The sequence below is a fragment of the Myotis myotis genome, unplaced genomic scaffold, assembly GCF_014108235.1.
Source record: "Myotis myotis isolate mMyoMyo1 unplaced genomic scaffold, mMyoMyo1.p scaffold_m19_p_14, whole genome shotgun sequence".
Classification (NCBI taxonomy): domain Eukaryota; kingdom Metazoa; phylum Chordata; class Mammalia; order Chiroptera; family Vespertilionidae; genus Myotis; species Myotis myotis.
Window position 1 is genome coordinate 40,063,113 of NW_023416318.1, and position 19,259 is coordinate 40,082,371.

General features: G+C 40.3%; 1 protein-coding gene and 1 long non-coding RNA gene across 2 annotated transcripts in view; one reads left to right on the forward strand and one right to left on the reverse strand.

Moving 5' to 3' along the window:
- Nucleotides 1-19,259, reverse strand: part of TTC27 (tetratricopeptide repeat domain 27) — a 100,567-nt gene that overhangs the window by 53,737 nt on the left and 27,571 nt on the right. The window contains exons 8-9 of the mRNA XM_036334908.1: nucleotides 13,294-13,406; nucleotides 12,179-12,245 (exon numbers count right to left, since the gene is read on the reverse strand). Of these exons, the coding sequence (XP_036190801.1) occupies nucleotides 12,179-12,245; nucleotides 13,294-13,406 (180 nt within the window). The remainder of the gene's footprint in view (nucleotides 1-12,178; nucleotides 12,246-13,293; nucleotides 13,407-19,259) is intronic.
- LOC118669117 lies at nucleotides 11,688-14,022 on the forward strand. The gene is made up of 3 exons (XR_004971886.1): nucleotides 11,688-11,785; nucleotides 12,477-12,696; nucleotides 13,710-14,022. It is a non-coding gene; the product is annotated as an uncharacterized LOC118669117 (long non-coding RNA).

Genomic DNA, 19,259 nt, shown 5'->3' on the forward strand with positions numbered 1-19,259 from the left:
AGCGTACCAACATCAGAATTATAGGCGTGCCAGAAGATGAGAAAGAGCAAGATATTGAAAACCTATTTGAAGAAATAATGACAGAAAACTTCCCCCACCTGGTGAAAGAAATGGACTTACAGGTCCAAGAAGCGCGGAGAACCCCAAACAAAAGGAATCCAAAGAGGACCACACCAAGACACATCATAATTAAAATGCCAAGAGCAAAAGACAAAGAGAGAATCTTAAAAACAGCAAGAGAAAGAAACTCAGTTACCTACAAGGGAATACCCATACGACTGTCAGCTGATTTCTCAACAGAAACTTTGAAGGCCAGAAGGGAGTGGCAAAAAATATTCAAAGTGATGAATACCAAGAACCTACAACCAAGATTACTTTATCCAGCAAAGCTATCATTCAGAATTGAAGGTCAGATAAAGAGCTTCACAGATAAGGAAAAGCTAAAGGAGTTCATCACCACCAAACCAGGATTATACGAAATGCTGAAAGGTATCCTTTAAGAAGAGGAAGAGGAAGAAAAAGGTAAAGATACAAATTATGAACAACAAATATGCATCTATCAACAAGTGAATCTAAGAATCAAGTGAATAAATAATCTGATGAACAGAATGAACTGTTGATTATAATAGAATCAGGGACATAGAAAGGGAATGGACTGACTATTCCTGGGGGGGAAAGGGGTGTGGGAGATGCGGGAAGAGACTGGACAAAAATCGTGCACCTATGGATGAGGACAGTGGGTGGGGAGTGAGGGCGGAGGGTGGGGCGGGAACTGGGAGGAGGGGAGTTATGGGGGGGGGAAAAGAGGAACAAATGTAATAATCTGAACAATAAAGATTTAAAAAAAAAAAATACTCGGTTAATCAACTGTTTCTTCAGGTCATTTCCTCATGAAGGCTCCCATGTCATGCAAAACCAATATTAAATGTGTGTGCTTTTTCTCCTGCTAATCTGTCTTCACCGGTTTAATGATCAGACCCAGCCTGGGACCCCAAGTGGGTGAAAGAAAACTTCCTTCTCTTTACCTCCCAATCGCACTGATCACTTTACCAACAGCATCGCAACACACGTATTACCTGGGGGTTTGCCGAGTTAAAGCCAGGCTTTCCGAAGGTTTGCACACCAAAAGGGGGGAGAAATTTTCCTCAGAAAAACAACAAAGTCAGACTGTTTTCTATGCTGGCATGAGAACAAGAGTTTGCCTGAGACTTTCATGTGAAGGGCAAGCAAGACATTCTCACTAAACACTGAAAGTAAAATGCAATCTGGCAAATAGACATTTGAAAAGCTTTTAAAGGAAGAACTGACTGGATAATGATATCACTGAAGAATGCATTTATCTTATAGCCATTTGGCCGGGAGATATAAAGACTTGGGAAAGGCTTTCTGAAAGGAGGTAGCAGGGAGGCTAGACTTAATTTATTGTATAAAACACTTCTGCTCACAAGGTAAAAATCAATCATGATACAAGACACTAGGTAAAGAAAAAGAAAACTAAACAGGAGATATGCTACAATGCTCTGACTTATGAAGAAAATTACATATTTTTTTAAAAATTTTAGTCTAACAGTTTAGCAAGCAAACCAACAGAGAGAACACCAACCCAACTACTAGAACCTAAGCAGCAGAACAGCCAGATGGTGAGGACTCGAGCTGTAATCTGTCCAGATGGATGGGTGAAATTGATCCAGAGTCTCTACCATGTCCCAACGAGGGTTACTGCTCTCATTCCACTGGTTTTGACCTGAGAATGACCACACACTTCCCCTGCTGACTCTGTCTCACCTTTCAGGTCTCAGCTTAAATGCCATCTCCCCACCACCCCCCCAAAGTGACTCCATCTCTCCCCAGTGATTCTCTACCGCTGCATCCAATTTGGAATATTATTCGGCCTTCTAAAGGAAGGATGTTCTGGTACACATGGATGAACCCTGAAGACATCAAGCTAAGTAAAGTAAGTCAGACACAAAGGAGGACAAATATTTTATGATTCCAATTGCATGTGGTACCTAGAATAGTGACACTCATAGACAGAAAGCAGAATGGTGATTACCAGAGGCTGGGGTGGAGGGAGTGGGGAAGGGGATGAGGAGATAATGTTTAATGGGAGGGTAACATATTATTTACTTATTTGATAAATATAACACACACTATGTGCTGGCAAGGCACTAGTCAACGTGCTTTACAAACAATAATGGTAACTTCTGATAAAAAGAAGTGCTTAATATGAATAGAGTCCATATTTTTGTTTTATGGTTAGAGCTTTCTTTTCCTGTTTGTCCTAAGTTCTCTAAGATATTCTATATTTTTCCTCTAAAAGCTTTAGTTTTCACTTTTACACATTCATTCTGAAATTGATTAGTGCATGGATAATACTACATAGGGGTTAAGACAGTTTCCTTCATATGAATACAAATCATCTGGTTTATTGACAAACTTACCCTATCCCCATTGTATTGCAATGCCAACTTTGTCGTAAATCAGAAGTAAATGCATGCGTGGGTCTGTTTCTGGACTCTCCATCTGTTCCACTGATTGGTTTGTATTTCCTTATGTCAAAATGTCTTAATTCAGTGTTTCTCAAATGTTAAAGTACATAAGCATAACCTAGATTGTTAAAACACAGACTCGTTGGCCCCAACCCCATAGATTCTGATTCTGGGGTTGAGGTGGAGCCAGAGAAATTCCATTTCTCACAAGTTTCCAGGTGACATTGAGGCTGCCAGTCCAAGGACCACATATGCTGAGCGCTCTCTTACTAACCCAGTGTCCTCCTGGGGCTGCTATGGGAAGTGTCAGTGCTTGGGTGCTGCTCTTCAGCTCTGCCATACCTATTCTTAGTCCATGTGAATTTCAAAGTCAGCTTGAGTTCCACAAAAACAAAAAACAATAGCAACAACAACCAAAAAAATCAAACTGCTGGAATTTTGTCAGGGGCTACTTTAATTATGTAGGTTAATTTTAGGAGACTTGAAATTTTAAAATACTGAGTCTTCCATGAACACAGCACATCACTTCAAGATATGGCACCTGAGCTGACTCTAGGACTCAGACAAAAAGAGAAACAATGGTCATCTAACATCTGAGGAAACTGTTAACTACTTGGAATGAAAAGGTCAATGGATACTGTTTCACCTCACACTAAAAAGTGAATTTTAATATTATGACACCATATACACACACACACACACACACACACACACATACACACTAGTGGCCCGGTGCACGAAATTCATGCACGGGGATGGTGGGGTGTCCCTCAGCCTGGCCTGCACCCTCTCAAATCTGGGCCCCCTTGGGGGATGTCCGACTGCTGGCAGTCGGTTGGACATCCCTCTCGCAATCCAGGACTGCTAGCTCCTAACCACTCACCTGCCTACCTGCTTGATCACCCCTAACCTCTCTGCCTGCCGGCCTGCTCGCACCCAACTGCCCCTCCACCAGCCTTCTTGCCCCCAACTGCCCCCCACTTGCTGGCCTGATTGCCCCGGTCTAATTAGCATATTACCCTTTTATTAGTATAGATATATATAATACATATATATGCGTTATTTTATTTAGCTAACAATTTCTGAGTACATCTAACACAACCCACATTCCCAGAAAAGTGGCAAAGAAAAGTTTGTAACACCATCAAAGAAGATCTGGAGTGTTGTTTCTATTAAAACCAAATTTCTTTTTCATTCTTATCACTGCACATTTCACATGAGCTTCTTCCAGAGGTCACAGGGGTCCGGTGTGTGAAGACAGCCAGTCTGCCCCTCTGAACACAAGGAGCTTCCAGAGAGCTGCTTTTCCACACATAAATCAAAGCTGACTCAGGGCCCTCCTTGTGGGTGCAAGATTGTAGGGCTGTTACAATAAAGCCAAATCGGATGATGCCCACCCAAGTCAGGCTGACCTTACAAAACAAGGAACAAAGAAATACTATAAAAAGCAGAACCATTCCCCTTCGTAATGATCTATTTAAAAGAGTATTCATTGTTCAAATCAGTACCAAATGACAAGAAGTTTAAATTCCAAAGTTAGTCTATAAATCATTCCCCATGAAGTGGAACAGCAGTCCAAATCCCCTATCCTTGTTCTCTAGACCATTTAAAATCCATCTCAAATCTATTTTCCCCAAGACTCACTATTGCCCCAAACAAATCTTCCATTTCAGCTAAAGGAACCCAGTGCAGCTCACCCCTTCCCATGTCCTTGCCTTTGCTCCTGCTATCACTCCATCTAAACCCCAACTGTCTTTCAAGGCCTGACTCAAATCCCTTAGTGAACAAAGCCTTCTTTGACTGCTCTGTCCCCAATATGTTCTCCTTTTCCGAATGGTTAAGGGATTTATTTATCTGTGCTATCAATTTGTAGTTTAAACTGCCTGGTTTTGTTAATTGCATTATCCTAAGTTTATCTGATCTTGGCTAAATTAAAAATTCTATGAAGGCAAGTCCTATGTTTTATACCTTCATTTCTCCCACCATATCTAGTAGCATGCGTGGCAAATCCGGAGATTCTGGATCTGCTGGTATAACACTTTCAAAGCTCTTTCCTATCTCTGCAAATTTTCATACAGAAGACAGACACCAGAGAGATCAGCTGCTGGCCACTTGGCTACCTCAACAAGGCAGGTCTTCTGCGTTCTGGAGGCGCCAGTTCATCAGCACAACCAGAGGTACCCTTCACACTGTCATGAAAGCAGACCTATTTAAAACATAAATATTATTTTCAAACTGAATTTTTCATCCTTCAACACCATGTGACCTATGTTCTACCATTATGGTTTACTTTTGCCTATTTTAGGATTGCAATTAAATGAAATCATACAATCTATTTCCTTTAACTCAAAATCAGGTTTTTTCAGTTTCACCTACACTGTTACATGTTATTAGTAGTACTTCATTTCTTTTTATTGCTGGGAATTAATTCTTTAGGTGGATATAAGGCAATTTATCATTCACTTATTGATGGACATCTGGGTTGTTTCCAGATTTAAGCTATTATGGATTGAATAGCTGTGAACATTGGTATGTAAGTCTGATAGATAAATACCTAGAAGGGGAACTGACTATATGAGAAAATGCCAAATTGTGTTCCAATGTGGTTGTATCATTTTACATTACATTTGCAATGTATGAGAGTTCCAACTACCCTACATAGTATTATAAGTCTTTAAAGTGGTATCTTGTTGTGGTTTTAATTTGCATTTTCCCAATGATTAATGTTATTAAGCCTTTTTCATGCTTTTATTGGTCATTCCTATATCTTTGGTGGAGTGTCTGTTCAAATCATTTGTCCATTTTTAATTGCTTTGTCCTATTATTATTATTGAGTTGGAAAGAGTCTTTATTTATTCTGGATACAAGTCCTTTACAAGATATATGTACTATGAATATTTTCTCCCAGTCTGTGCCTTGTCTTTTCCTTTTCTTAATAATGTCCTTCAAAGAGCAGAAGGTTTTAATTTTAATGAAGTCCAATTTATCTTTTTACCCCATTTTTTTTTTTATGGTTCATGCACTTAGTGTCCTAGTTAAAAATTGTTCATTACCCTAGTATTACAACGATTTTACTTTAAGAAAACATGAGAAAATTGTTGTAACATTGGGGTCAATGATGTAGGTTAACAGTTGTCTTTTACATATAAATTTCCTTTGTGATTTCTTCATTGATCCATGGACTAAGTATGTTGTTTAATTGTTTGGACTCTAAATATTTTGAGATTTTACAGATATCTAATATTTATTTAAGTCAAATTTAATTCTGTTGTAGAAAGAGAATATATTCCTTATGATGTTTATTTTTATCCATTGAGACCTGTTTTACTGGCCCAGCATATGGTCTTGCCGAACGTACCATATATACTTGCAAAGAAATATATTCAAATAGCAACTGGCCCTCCATTAACTAGGGATTCCACATCTGTGGATTCAACCCATCATGAACTGAAAATATTTTTTTTTTATTTTTAAATATATTTTTTATTAAGATATTACATATGTGTCCTTATCCCCACGTTACCCCCTACCCCCCCCCTCATGCCCTCACCACCACCCCCCGCCCCCGTTGTCCGTGTCCATTGGTTAGGCCTATATGCTTGCATATAAGTCCTTTGGTTGATCTTTCCCCCTTCCCCCCACCCTCCCCTACCTTCCCTCCAAGGCCCGACAGTCCAATCAATGCCTCTCCGTCTCTGGATCAGTCCTTGTTCATCAGTTTATTTTGTTCATTATATTCCACAAATGAGTGAGATCATGTGGTATTTATCCTTCTCTGACTGGTTTATTTCACTTACAATAATGCTCTCCAGTTCCATCCATGCTGTGGCAAATGGTAAGAGTTCCTTTTTCTTCTTCCTCTTCTTAAAGAATACCTTTCAGCATTTCATATAATACTGGTTTGGTGGTGATGAACTCCTTTAGCTTTTTCTTATCTGTGAAGCTCTTTATCTGACCTTCAATTCTGAATGATAGCTTTGCTGGATAAAGTAATCTTGGTTGTAAGTTCTTGCTATTCATCACTTTGAATATTTCTTGCCAGTCTCTTCTGGCCTGCATGGTTTCTGTTGAGAAATCAGCTGACAGTCGTATGGGTACTCCCTTGTAGGTAACTGACTTTTTTTCTCTTCCTGCTTTTAAGATTCTCTCTTTGTCTTTTGCTCTTGGCATTTTAATGATGATGTGTTTTGGTGTGGTCCTCTTTGGATTCCTTTTGTTTGGGGTTCTAAAAAATGTTATGTTGTTGCTGACTTCTAACATGTAGTTATGTCTATGAGGGTTGTGTCTATACTGAACATTTACAGACTTACTTTTCTTGTTATTATTCCCTAAACAATACTGTATAATAACTACTTCCACAGCATTTATATTCTATCAGGTATTATAAGTAATCTGGAGATGATTTAAGTATACAAGATGATGTGTGTAAGTTATATAAAAATACTATTTTATTTTACATAAAGGCCTTGAGCATCTGCAGATTTTGGTATCCATGGAGGACCCTGGAACCAATCCCTGGCAGACACCTAGGGATGACTGTACTATGAGTGCACTATTCTATAAATACCAACCAGGTCAAGCTGGCTGGTAGTATTGTCCAAATTATCTATGTATTTACTAATTGTCTTTGTCTACTTGCTCAGTCAATTGCTGAGGATCATTATCAATAAATGCCTATTAAATTTAAATACACAGAGTAACATTTTGGAAGACAAGCATTCAAACCACAAATAAAATCAAAATTCTGAACTGTGCCACTTAATACAGAACATGTCATCATGTAATGCTAACACAAACTATCGGAAGTGTTGTGGCTATCCTACAAAGTTGTATCACCTACCTTAAAAAATTAAAATTAAGAAATAAATATGCTCTAGAAAAATAAATAGGTGATCATTTAAATCTGTAAAAGTGGTTCGCAAACTATTTTATGTTCATAAGTATTTATTAATAGGTTTAAAATTATTAGCAGAAAGAGAAAATACATAGAAGGTAATGTGCAACTTCCAAAGACCTTTCTTTTTCCTTTTTTCATTTCCAGTGACCTTGGGGTTTTGGGCAGACAGTCAGAGGGCAGGCTGCCAATATCAATTCACACTTAAGCAAAACTTTTGCCAATTAAAACTGAAACATCTGTCTGAATTAACAAAATTGTTCCCATTTTCAACAATGAGAGGAAATTAAAAGCATTACTGAATGTAACTGACTTGGCTCATCTGAAAGGAAATAACGTAGATAACAGCTAATTTTAAATTATCAAGCCGATACGACATAAAGTCTCTCTAATACAGATTGGGTTATTTTTACTATGACTCATTCAGTTTTCCTGAAACGTGCGGATATATCTCAGGAATAGCACTACATAATGACAACTAAAAAAAAAAATAAAGTATTCCTTTTAAGACAAACTTCTGACACTGTTGAATTAAAACATTTTCCCAACACATCTCACATATATTTCATCATGCTGCAGCAACATGAAAACATTGGCAAAAACTTCTCCAAAAAAGAGATCACATTGTAATAAACTTTAGGACAGTTCATTAAAATTGAATGAAATCATTGTATTAAACTTTAGGACAGCTCATTAAAACTGAATGAAATTCAGGACCAATAATCCATTCATTTGTTTATTCAATAAATATTTACCAAATATCCAATAACCATGTCCTGTCCCTCTAATGTTTACAAAAGTATCTGGTGGGAGTATTAAGACTTCTGTTGTACTTGCTCTTCTATCAGCAAAGGAAGACACCTCATAATCTCAGTAGTTCACAACCCCAGTCCCAGGCCGCCAACACTGCTACAGAGCGGGTAATGGCTGCCCAGCAAGAAAGGGGATGCTACTTCTTTCCTCTCTGTCCCCTTCTCTTCCACATCTATGGCCAATTCCAAACAGGTCTTATCCACTTAAAAATCCTATTCCTATAGTCCGGCCAGTGTGGCTCAGCTGGTTGGGCATCATCCCATGCGCCAAAAGGTTGCCAGTTCCATTCCCTGTCAGGGTACATGCCTGAGATTTGGGCTCCTGCACTTTAGCCTTTTCCATACATTTATTGAGTAACAACTATGAGTAAAGCCTTGAAGCATAGTTCCAGGCCTTGTAGAAGACCCAGAGAAGAATAGAACCCAGACACTAAAACTGGGAGTTTATAGTCTTATGGGGAAGATAGAACATATACATAAGTAATTATAATGTAAGCCCAAAGATGATTCTTGCTCAAAGAGAAGCACAGACAAAAGTTTACGAGTTCAGAAGTGGGGTAGCACCTAAAAGAGTTCCCTCTTACCTCAAATACTCTTTTGGAGTCATAAATAATAGATTACAAATAAAAGATATTTATATAAGGATATGTAGTTATATAAGATATCAATATCAATGAAACTCTTCATTAATACCAGGAGCCACTTCAAATTCAGTATTATCAGTGCAGTATCATGTACAAAGCAGGGATAAGAGGAAGTACTGATAGATGAAGGAAGAGTTGACAAGGGCTGATATGGGTTTTTCTGCTGTATTCTGTGTACTTTCTTTGGGATTAAAAAAAGAATGAGGTGGTATAGAGCCCAAAGTACATATGGGCTCCTAAAAGCTCTCCTCACACATAAGTTCCTTGCCCTACTTCTTACCAATTACAGATTTACCTGGGATTCACACACTCATCTCTTTAGGCCTAGCACTAGGAAGCACTGTGATCAAATAGCTTTCCTCCAAAAGGAAATCAGTCCTTGGGTCAGTTCTGATTTGGCAATGACCTTGAGGAGGAGAGAGAACAAAATATATGTATGTGTGCGTGTGTTACAAAACCCTTAAGGGAATAGTATGAAACTTGAATTGATGACCTTGACCTTCACTGCAAGCCCGGAAGGATGAGTTAATGAGCATCAGAAGTTATCTGCCGGAAGCCGGTCCATCCTTGCTGCTTGACACAGTCACTGCAGGGAAGAAACATCTGCACAGCATATGTTTCAAGGGACCTGGTGTATATGGCATACTGTTCTTAATATGTTTGCTCCCCTTCTTAGCGCTATGTGTTTTAACCAAGGTCACCTCTCCAAGAAAGGTTGTTTCCCCAGATGGGGATTTTTTTCCCTGGAGTTAGGGATTAACAGGGCTAAGGAAGAGAATAAATCAGTGAAACCCCCTAGTGTTACAGAAATACCATGTACTACTTATGAAGAACTTGGACTAAGACTGTTGACAATAAATTTGGGACTCGTTGGGCCCACATCCCCAGGGGTCTGCCCACCAGGGAAAGCACCAAAGCCTATACCCCTGGAGACTCACCGACACAGGGCAGTCCCAGGGAAGGCAAGCAACGAGACTGGGAGGACATAACCTTTACTGGGTAGGATAATCTCCTTCAGTCACTTCCTTGTAGCTTATCAGTAGAGCAGTGACCTTGGAATAGCCCTTATAATGGAACACAGAGATTAACCTAGACAGGATTAAACTCAACAGAACTAGATTAACAAACGCCCTAACCTTTGGAATATAATGGATAGGATTAAAATCAACTGGTATAAATACAGATGTAACAGGACAATAAAGACAGAACCTGGCTGGAGAACCTGGCTGGAGAACCTGGCTAGAGAGCCTGGCTATGCTGATCATCTGAACACTGCTGTCTCTATGTCATTCCTTCTTCGCCGACTCCGTCCACACCTTTGGGAACCCCTGGACCTACTGGGGCTGGATCCCAACAGTTATCTTCAGAAGCACCTCACAATTTAGAGGAACAATGGGAAAAGAAATAAAATATTATAATAATAGAGAATCACAAAAGAAGTAGAAAAAGAAACGTTTAAAAGAGAAGAAATATACTCCAACCCCAAGAAAAGCTAAAAAGAAAATTAAATGTTTGAATGGAAATAGAGTATTTTAATGTCTTTTCAGGATAACTATGGATGATATATGTTCCACAATAAACTGCTTCTGAGACCAGACCTGAGAGGATGTTGCTACCAACCATCCTCCCCAAGAGAGGCCAGCAGGAACACTTTCTATCATATGCTACATCCTGTTTACCTCGGTCATCAGAAGAAACCCAAGAGTCCTAGTCATCATTTATCAACACTTGTCCCCCTCCAGCTCTGTACTGCCTTACACTGACTCAAGCTCAGCACTGTTCCAGAGCCCCGCATCCTGCCCTGGGCCTCACTTCATGCTGACGTGAGGTTCAACAGCATCTTCTCATTGAGACCTTCCCTGCCACCTTGTCTAACACTACCATCCAGGTCCCATTTTTATCCCCTTACCCTGCTTTATATTTCTCCTGTGCAATTCTATTAAGTATGTATTTCTCTCTTTGTCTACTGTGTATTTCCCCCACAAGAATATAAACTGATGTAAACTCTTAGAAGACTGTTCACTGCTAAATCCCTGATGACCAGCACAATACCTAGCACATATCAAGTTTTCAATAAATATTAGCTGCATAAATAGATGGGAAGTGCATAATAATTTTAATGTATCTTTTTAAAAATGTTTGTAACACTTTACTTGTCAAATTCCTGATAGCATATGTAACAAGTAAATAAGGAGATTTTTACATAGTAATCTAAACACAGACATGCTATATGATAAATACCAAAGATTTCTAATAAGTGGGAAAATAAAAAGGGCACCCCGAGGACTCAAAGGATTAACATCCAACCAGTTCCAAAGCAATATGTAGAAAACAGTTACTTGCAAAATTTATATTACAGTACAAAGTAAGCAAGCTTTTCTTTCTACCAGATAAAATACTTTATTTTTGCCTTATCTGAAAAATAACTAAAGGAATAAAACTTTAGAATTCTAGCATGAGTCTCAACCATGATATAAAAATGTCTTTGAAAAAAAATTATGTATCTTAAGAGGCTTGTGTTCATTAAAAATGTGCGTATCCTCTTTCTCTCCCTAAAGCTAAAAAGATACTGAGTGACCCCTTCATCTGCGATCTTTCCCTTCTTGAAAAGCCTTCTTTGATCTCAAATCCTCAAACATCTATTGCTCTTTCCTTTTCACTGCCATTTTCTCCCAACTGTGGTCTTTATCAACTTTGTTTTCTCATACCCCATTCCCTCCTTAATTCTCTAGAATGACTACCCAGATAGTCCACTGAAACTGTCCTTAGAGATAAGTAATGCACTCCAATTATCAAAGCCCACAGCCTTTTCTCCTGACTCTCTACACCCTTGAATGCTGGCAAGCACCCCTCATGCTCGCCACCACCTCCCTCCCCAGCCTCTATAGCCCATGCTCTCCTGGTTTGGCTCCTAGCTCCCTGAAATCCTCTACTCATCACACCCAGGTAGGCAATACCCTGGTTTTTACAACAGAGCTGTATACTAGGTAGGCTTTGGAGTGAAAATTCAAACTTTTGCTCTGTCACTTCATTCATTCATTCAACATTGAGCACCTATTTCAGTATCTATTGAGCACCTATTCTGTGTAATGCTCTGGGAACAATAATGAACAAGAAATATTTGGTCACTGCCCTTAAAGTCAAGCAAGCACAAAGAAAAATACTTATGTTTAAATCAGCAGTAAGATAGGTGCAGTTTGGAAACTAAAATGATGAGTTTTTGTTCCCTTACTTTCCTTAAGTGGCAGTGTCCCAAGGTGAGCAATTTGAGGCAAGAATGTACCAGAGGCAAAACAATCTATAAGAAAAGAAAATGGAAAGAAGGAAGACATTACTCACCGATGTAAATGCCAGCAACTCCTCTTCAGTTAACTTATGCACTGGGTTATTCTTTTGCATATTTGTGCTTTAAATTAAAAAAAGATAAATTACTCCTAAAATGCATGTTGCGTCTAATGAAATATAATTTTTGAAAGACAAAGTAAACTTGTTTCATATATTTGAAAGCACATATTTTAATATTACTACATTATATACAAATGCAGATAGGAGTTTGCCAAAGATAAGTACAGAAAGTAGTAAAATACTGACAAAATGTGCTTAGTGTACTAAATGTCAACCTAATTTATTTTACTAGGAAAAAAAGGAACTGGGGGAATGTCTACAAAATAAGTGGCTTTTAAGTTTCAAAAGTGTTAATATCATGAAAGCCAAGCAAAACTGAGCAACTGTTCCAGACTGGCTGAAACTAAGGAGATAACAACTAACTGCAACGCACATCTAGACAGGCTCCCATGCCACAGAGGAGGTTCCTGGGACCCTGGCAAACTTGAATGGAATCTGAGTATTAAAGGAGAGTAAGTATGAATGTTATTTTCCTGATTTTGAGAACTGTATTGTGACAATGTACAAAAGTACGCTTGCTTGCAGGAATCACACACTAAAGTACTCCAGTGTTAGAGTATCATGTTTGAAGATGATTCTCTTAAATTCTTTGCAATGCCTTGCCCTGGCAACTTTTTTCCAAATGTGAAATTACTTAAAAATAGAAAAAAATAGAAAAATAAAAGAAAAAACTATTTCCACCACACATAAGGTTCTACAGTATTCAAAAATAAGTCTACCTTTTGAGATATAAATATCCCCAGAGTTCAAAATACTCACTCTCACCTATGCTAAATATTTTATTAAGAGTCTATTTCTAGCTAAAGCTAACCAAAGAAATTTTGCTTATGAAGGGAGGAGAAGGATGAGAATACCAACTCCCAGGAGATTCCTGAGGTCTCTAATCTCTAACCTTTTGATTGGGTTACCCAATTATTCTGGATCTTGAGCAGCATTACAAGATTCCCTCTTCACCCAGAACTCTTGGGACCTCCTGAATAAAGATTTCCCCAACACAAGAGAACCCACATGCAAGGTGTTCAATGTAGCCAAGCAGGTCATTAACTTACCAGATTCCAAGGATAACAGCCAGCTCTTCGGCACACAGGTTGGGCATCTGATACTGTTCACTATCTGCTAACTTTATCTCATTTAGAACAGTATCATCATTCAGCTCAAGATTCTGGTGGAATACAAAAGAAAATACTTAGACCAAAACTGTATGCAACTGATTGCTAGGGAAGGATAAAATACCTTGTTTAAAATTATACAATGTCTACCTATGGTTAACAGGCTTTCTCTTGAAACACTTATTTGAGGACAACTTACTGTGTAGAAATAGAGGACAGGCCACCTATACCTCAGGAATACGTTGACAGTATCAATAGAGAATAACAGTTATCATTGCTTGAGCCTACTGCACTCTTCCCGCTCTGCCGCTACACTCTAAACTAAAACATCAACTCCCAACTCTATTGCTCAACAGGATCTGGGATGGAAAACAGTTTGAAAAGAATAAAATCTGAAGACCTAGAGGACTTGATAGAATACCTGAGTTTAAGAATGACTACAAAGCCAAGACAGTGTGGTACTGGAATAAAGACAGACATATATCTGAATGGAATAGAATAGAGTCTAAAATTTTAGGTCCGCATTATATGGTCAGTTGATTTTCAACAAAGTACACAGGTGATTTAATCAAGGAAAGTCTTTTCAGTAAATGACTGGAACAACTGGAAATACATTTAGGAAAAAAAAAAAAAGACCCTCATCTCTATCTCATACCCTATACAAAAACTGATCACAGACCTTAAAGTAGAAGCTAACAGTAAAAAACTTATAAAAGAAATCCTAGGAGAAAAGCTTTGCAACAATGGGGTAGACAGACATAAAAAAAAACCTGAACTATCAGAGAAAAACTTAATATTGTGGACATCATTAAATTAAAAACTTTTGTGAGGAGAACCAAGATGGCGGCATAGGTTAACGCCGGAGATTGCTGCCTTGAACAACCAAATCAAAACACACCTAAAAGACGGGACGGACATCATCCAGAACCACAGGAAGGCTGGCTGAGTGGAAATTCTACAACTAGGAGGAAAGAGAATATCATACCCAGACTCAGAGGAGGCGCAGTGCTGAAGTGAAATACTGAGGTGCGGAGTGTGCGCGGAGCGGGGCTGGCGGCGGAGGGCGCGGTTGTTGTTTTCAATCGGGAGGGAGTCTCAGATTCTGAGCTCCAGATCCGGGCGAGTCTCTAGGGACCCAGACTCAAATGGGAGAAGCGGGACTGTCTGGCTTCAGTTGGAACTCGAAGGCAGCTTTCTCTCCGAGGTTTGCAGCGGTTGCTGGGACTCTGTGAGGCAGAGCCCCTAGGGACGGAACTGAGAGCCGCCATAACTGCTCTCTCCGGCCCACCCTGTTGATCCCGAGCCTGAGCGACCCACCCGCCCCGCCCAAGCCCTGCGCAGAGCCATTTGCCAGATGGCCTCAGGCAAAGGCTAGATTAGCACCTCCCTAGAGGACAGAAGTTTTCCCACTGCAGACACAGCTGATTCTCACAGCCAGCTGGCCTGGAGGTCAAATCCCCCTAGTATTAACTACAACAATCAAGGCTTAACTACAGGAGGACTGCACACAAAGACCACTAGGGGGTGCACCAAGAAAGCATAAAAAATGCGGAGACAAAGAAATAGGACAAAACTGTCAATGGAGGATATTCAGTTCAGAACCACACTTTTAAGGTCTCTCAAGAACTGTCTAGAAGCCGCTGATAAACTTAATGAGATCCTCAACAAATCTAATGAGACCCTCGATGTTATGATAAAGAACCAACTAGAAATTAAACATACACAGACTGAAATAACGAATATTATACAGACTCCCAACAGCAGACCAGAGGGTCTCAAGAATCAAGGCAAAGATTTGAAATGCGAAGAAGCTAAAAACACCCAACCGGAAAAGCAAAATGAAAAAAGAATCCGAAAATATGAAGATAGTGTAAGGAGCCTCTGGGACAGCTTCAAGCATACCAACATCAGAATTAGAGGGGTGCCAGAAGATGAGAGACAGCAAGATACTGAAAACCTATTTGAAGAAATAATGACAGAAAACTTCCCCTACCTGGTGAAAGAAATAGACTTACAAGTCCAGGAAGCACAGAGAACCCCAAACAAAAGGAATCCAAAGAGGACCACACCAAGACACATCATAATTAAAATGCCAAGAGCAAAAGACAAAGAGAGACTCTTAAGAGCAGCAAGAGAAAGAAACTCAGTTACCTACAAGGGAATACCCATACGACTGTCAGCTGATTTCTCAACAGAAACTTTGCAGGCCAGAAGCGAATGGCAAGAAATATTCAAAGTGATGAATAGCAAGAACCTACAACCAAGATTACTTTATCCAGAAAAGCTATCATTCAGAACTGAAGGTCAGATAAAGAGCTTCACAGATAAGGAAAAGCTAAAGGAGTTCATCACCACCAAACCAGGATTATATGAAATGCTGAAAGGTATCCTTTAAGAAGAGGAAGAAGAAGAAAAAGGTAAAGATACAAATTATGAACAACAAACATGCATCTATCAACAAGTGAATCTAAGAATCAAGTGAATAAATAATCTGGTGATCATAATAGAATCAGGGACATAGAAAGGGAATGGACTGACTATTCTTGGGGGGGGAAGGGGTGTGGGAGATGCGGGAAGAGACTGTACCAAAATCGTGCACCTATGGATGAGGCTAGTGGGTGGGGAGTGAGGGCGGATGATGGGGCGGGAACTGGGAGGAGGGGAGTTATGGGGGGAAAAAAGAGGAACAAATGTAATAATCTGAACAATAAAGATTTAATTAAGGAAAAAAAACAAAAAACTTTTGCTCTTTGAAAACATTGTTAAGAAAATGAAAAGCCAAGCCAAAGACTCAGAGAATATATTCACAAAAGAAATATCTGAAAAGGGGCTTGTGTGTAGAATATGAAGTCTTACAACCAGAAATAAGATAACCCAATATAAAAATGGACAAAAGATTTGTGTAAATGGTTCATAAGAGAAGATATACCAATAGCCCACACGCACACAAGAATATCCTGAACAAAGTAGTCAACATGGAAATACTAATTAAAATCAGAATGAACTACTAGTACACACATATTAGAATGGATAAAATTTAAAAGACTGACAATTCTAAATGTCAACAAAGATCTGGAACTTTCTTAAAATGGTACCACCACAGAAAACAGTTTGCCAACTTTTTATAATAAACATGCATTTATTTACCATATAAACTATCCATTCCGCTCCTAAATAGTTCCCCATGAGAAATGAAAACATATGTCCTCACAAACACATGCATTTAAATGTTAACAGCAATTTTATCTGTAATAGCTCCAAACTGGAAACGATTCAAATGTCTATCAATAGATAATATTTTTAAATATACATATATCCATCAATGCAATTCTAATCAGCAATAAAAGAAACTAAAGACACACACAACCACATGGATAAGTTTCAAAAACAACATGCTAAGCAAGTGACCAAATACAAAAGAGTACATACTGTATGATTCCATATGAAATTCTAGAAAAGCCAAACTATCTGTAGTCACTGAAGGCAGATCAATGATTGTTTAGGGACAGAGGTATGGGGGATTAACTGAAAAGGGCATGATAGAACTTTTAGGGTGGTGAAACACATCTTGACTGTAATGGTTGTGTGTGTGTGTGTGTGTGTGTGGGGGTGATATATATATATATACACACACGTGCACACACACACACACACACACACACACACTAATCCGTGACCCTGTGCACGGATTTGTGCACATTGAAAGGAAATTAATTAGAAGGTGGCCGACGGGGTGGGAATGGGCGAAACGAGCTGGACACACCCTGGAGCCAAACTCCCGCAGTCCCTCCCAGGCCGGCAGCATCTGTGGCGGCGCCACAGCTCAAAGGCATTTGTGGGGTCCCTCAACCAGGCCTGTGGGATCGGGCCGAAACCCGCTCTCCGACATCCCTCGAAGGGTCCCGGGGTGCGAGAGGGCACTCTGCAAAGTTGCTGTCGTACAGGGTGTGGAACGGGAACACAAGTGTGCAGTAAACCAGATTCGGGGCCGACAGTGCCCCAGCAACAACATAACCCTCAGCCGAAGGTGGAATCGCGTGGCCCTGAGAGGAATTGAGCTCCCTCCTCTCTGGTTCTGGGGTGCATCACTCGAGAACCACCGCTGCCAAGTCACTGCAGCTCAGCAGCTCCTACATTGAAAGTCTGCCTCCCTGGTGGTCACTGCGTGTCATACCTACTGCCCAGTGGCTTAGCCTTTTATATATACAGAAGATATATTTGTCAAATCCCATCAAACTATACAATTAAATAGTAAAATCACAATGTGATACACACACTCAGAAGAATGGCAAAAATTACCAAGCATTGGTAAGGATGTAGAGCAACTGGTGCCTTGAAATTTTGAGGGTGGGAATATAAAATGATAGCATTTTGGAAAACAATTTGGCAGTTTTTCACCAAGTTAAAAATATACTGACCACATAACCTAGTCATTCCATTCCTAGATATTTAGGAATGAGAATTAAAAAGATATGTTCACACAAAGACTTACACACAAATCTTCCAAGCAGTTTTATTCCTTATAGCCAAAAACTAGAAACAGCTCAATGGTCCACCAACAGGGGAATGGATAAGCACATTGTGGTATCAACTGAGCAATAAACAGGAGCTAACCACTGCTATCAAAATATCAGTGACTCTCAAACATTATACTAAGTGAAAGAAACCAGACACAAGAGCCATAGTGTCTGATTCTATTTATTTGGAATTCTAGAAAAACAGCTCCAGTCTATGACAGAAAACACATCAGTGGAAGGGAAAGTGATTGCAGGAATATGTGTGGACTTTCTGGCATGATGGAGATGGTTCTATATTTTTATTATGGTGGTGGTTACATGTGTCTCTATTTATCAGAACTCACCAAAACTGAACATTTAAAATAGGTATATATTATTTTATGTAAATATTTCCTCAACAAATTTAATTTAAATTGTTTTTCTAATCCTATATAATAAAAGGCTAATATGCAAATAGACCAAACGGCGGAACCAGAACAACCGAACAACCAGTCGTTATGACGTGCGCTGACCACCAGAGAGTGTGTGCGGAACATGGCAGGCGTTGGCCACAGCGGGATGGTGGAGCAGGTGAGTGGGGGTGCCAGACCAAGGTGGGGTGCCAGTCACTGTCATTGGGGCGAGCCTCTGGTGGTTACTGAAAATTCTTTGCTCCCGTGCCACGGTCCTGCCTGGCACTCGCACCTGCGGTGCCGGCCCCACTCGCACCCGCTGCTGGCGCTGGAGCTGCTGCTCGCACCCACTGCCAGCACCGGCCCCGCTCACACCCGTAGCCAGCACCGGAGCTGCCGCTCGCACCTGCTGCCAGTGCCCGGCGCCAGTCCCGATCACTCAACTCCATCAGCAGGTGTGAGCAGCAGCTGCCGGCCCTGATTGCCCCTGAGGGCTTCTCCTGCTCCTGAGGGGGCCACTGGGGCAGCAGCTGCCACTTGCACCTGCTGACAGTGCCAGCCCCACTCGCACCTGCTGCTGGCGCCGGCCCCAATCACTCAGCGTCATCAGCGGGTGGGAGCAGGGCCAGTGCTGGCAGCGTGCAGGAGCAGCGGTGGTGGGAACGGGGCTGCCAGCAGACAGGGGACCGGGGGCCACGGAGGATGGGCCAAGACCCACCCTTGTGCCTACCACAGCCTCTCGGCCCACAGTTCCTTTCAAGGTGCACGAATTCATGCACTGGGCCCCTAGTAATTCAAGAAAAGTAGCTAAAACTAGGAAGAGTTTAGGAGTTCAGTGAAGCTGAGCAGAACCCCATAGAAAGCTGAAAACTATCTGTGACTAGCTAGGTCAACCTCTTAACTGGTAATCTCTTAATTGGTAAACAGTCCTCTGCCCACATCAGAGCCCAAAAGAACAGCTTTCCTTGTTTATTCTCAGGTTCATCCTAACTATAGG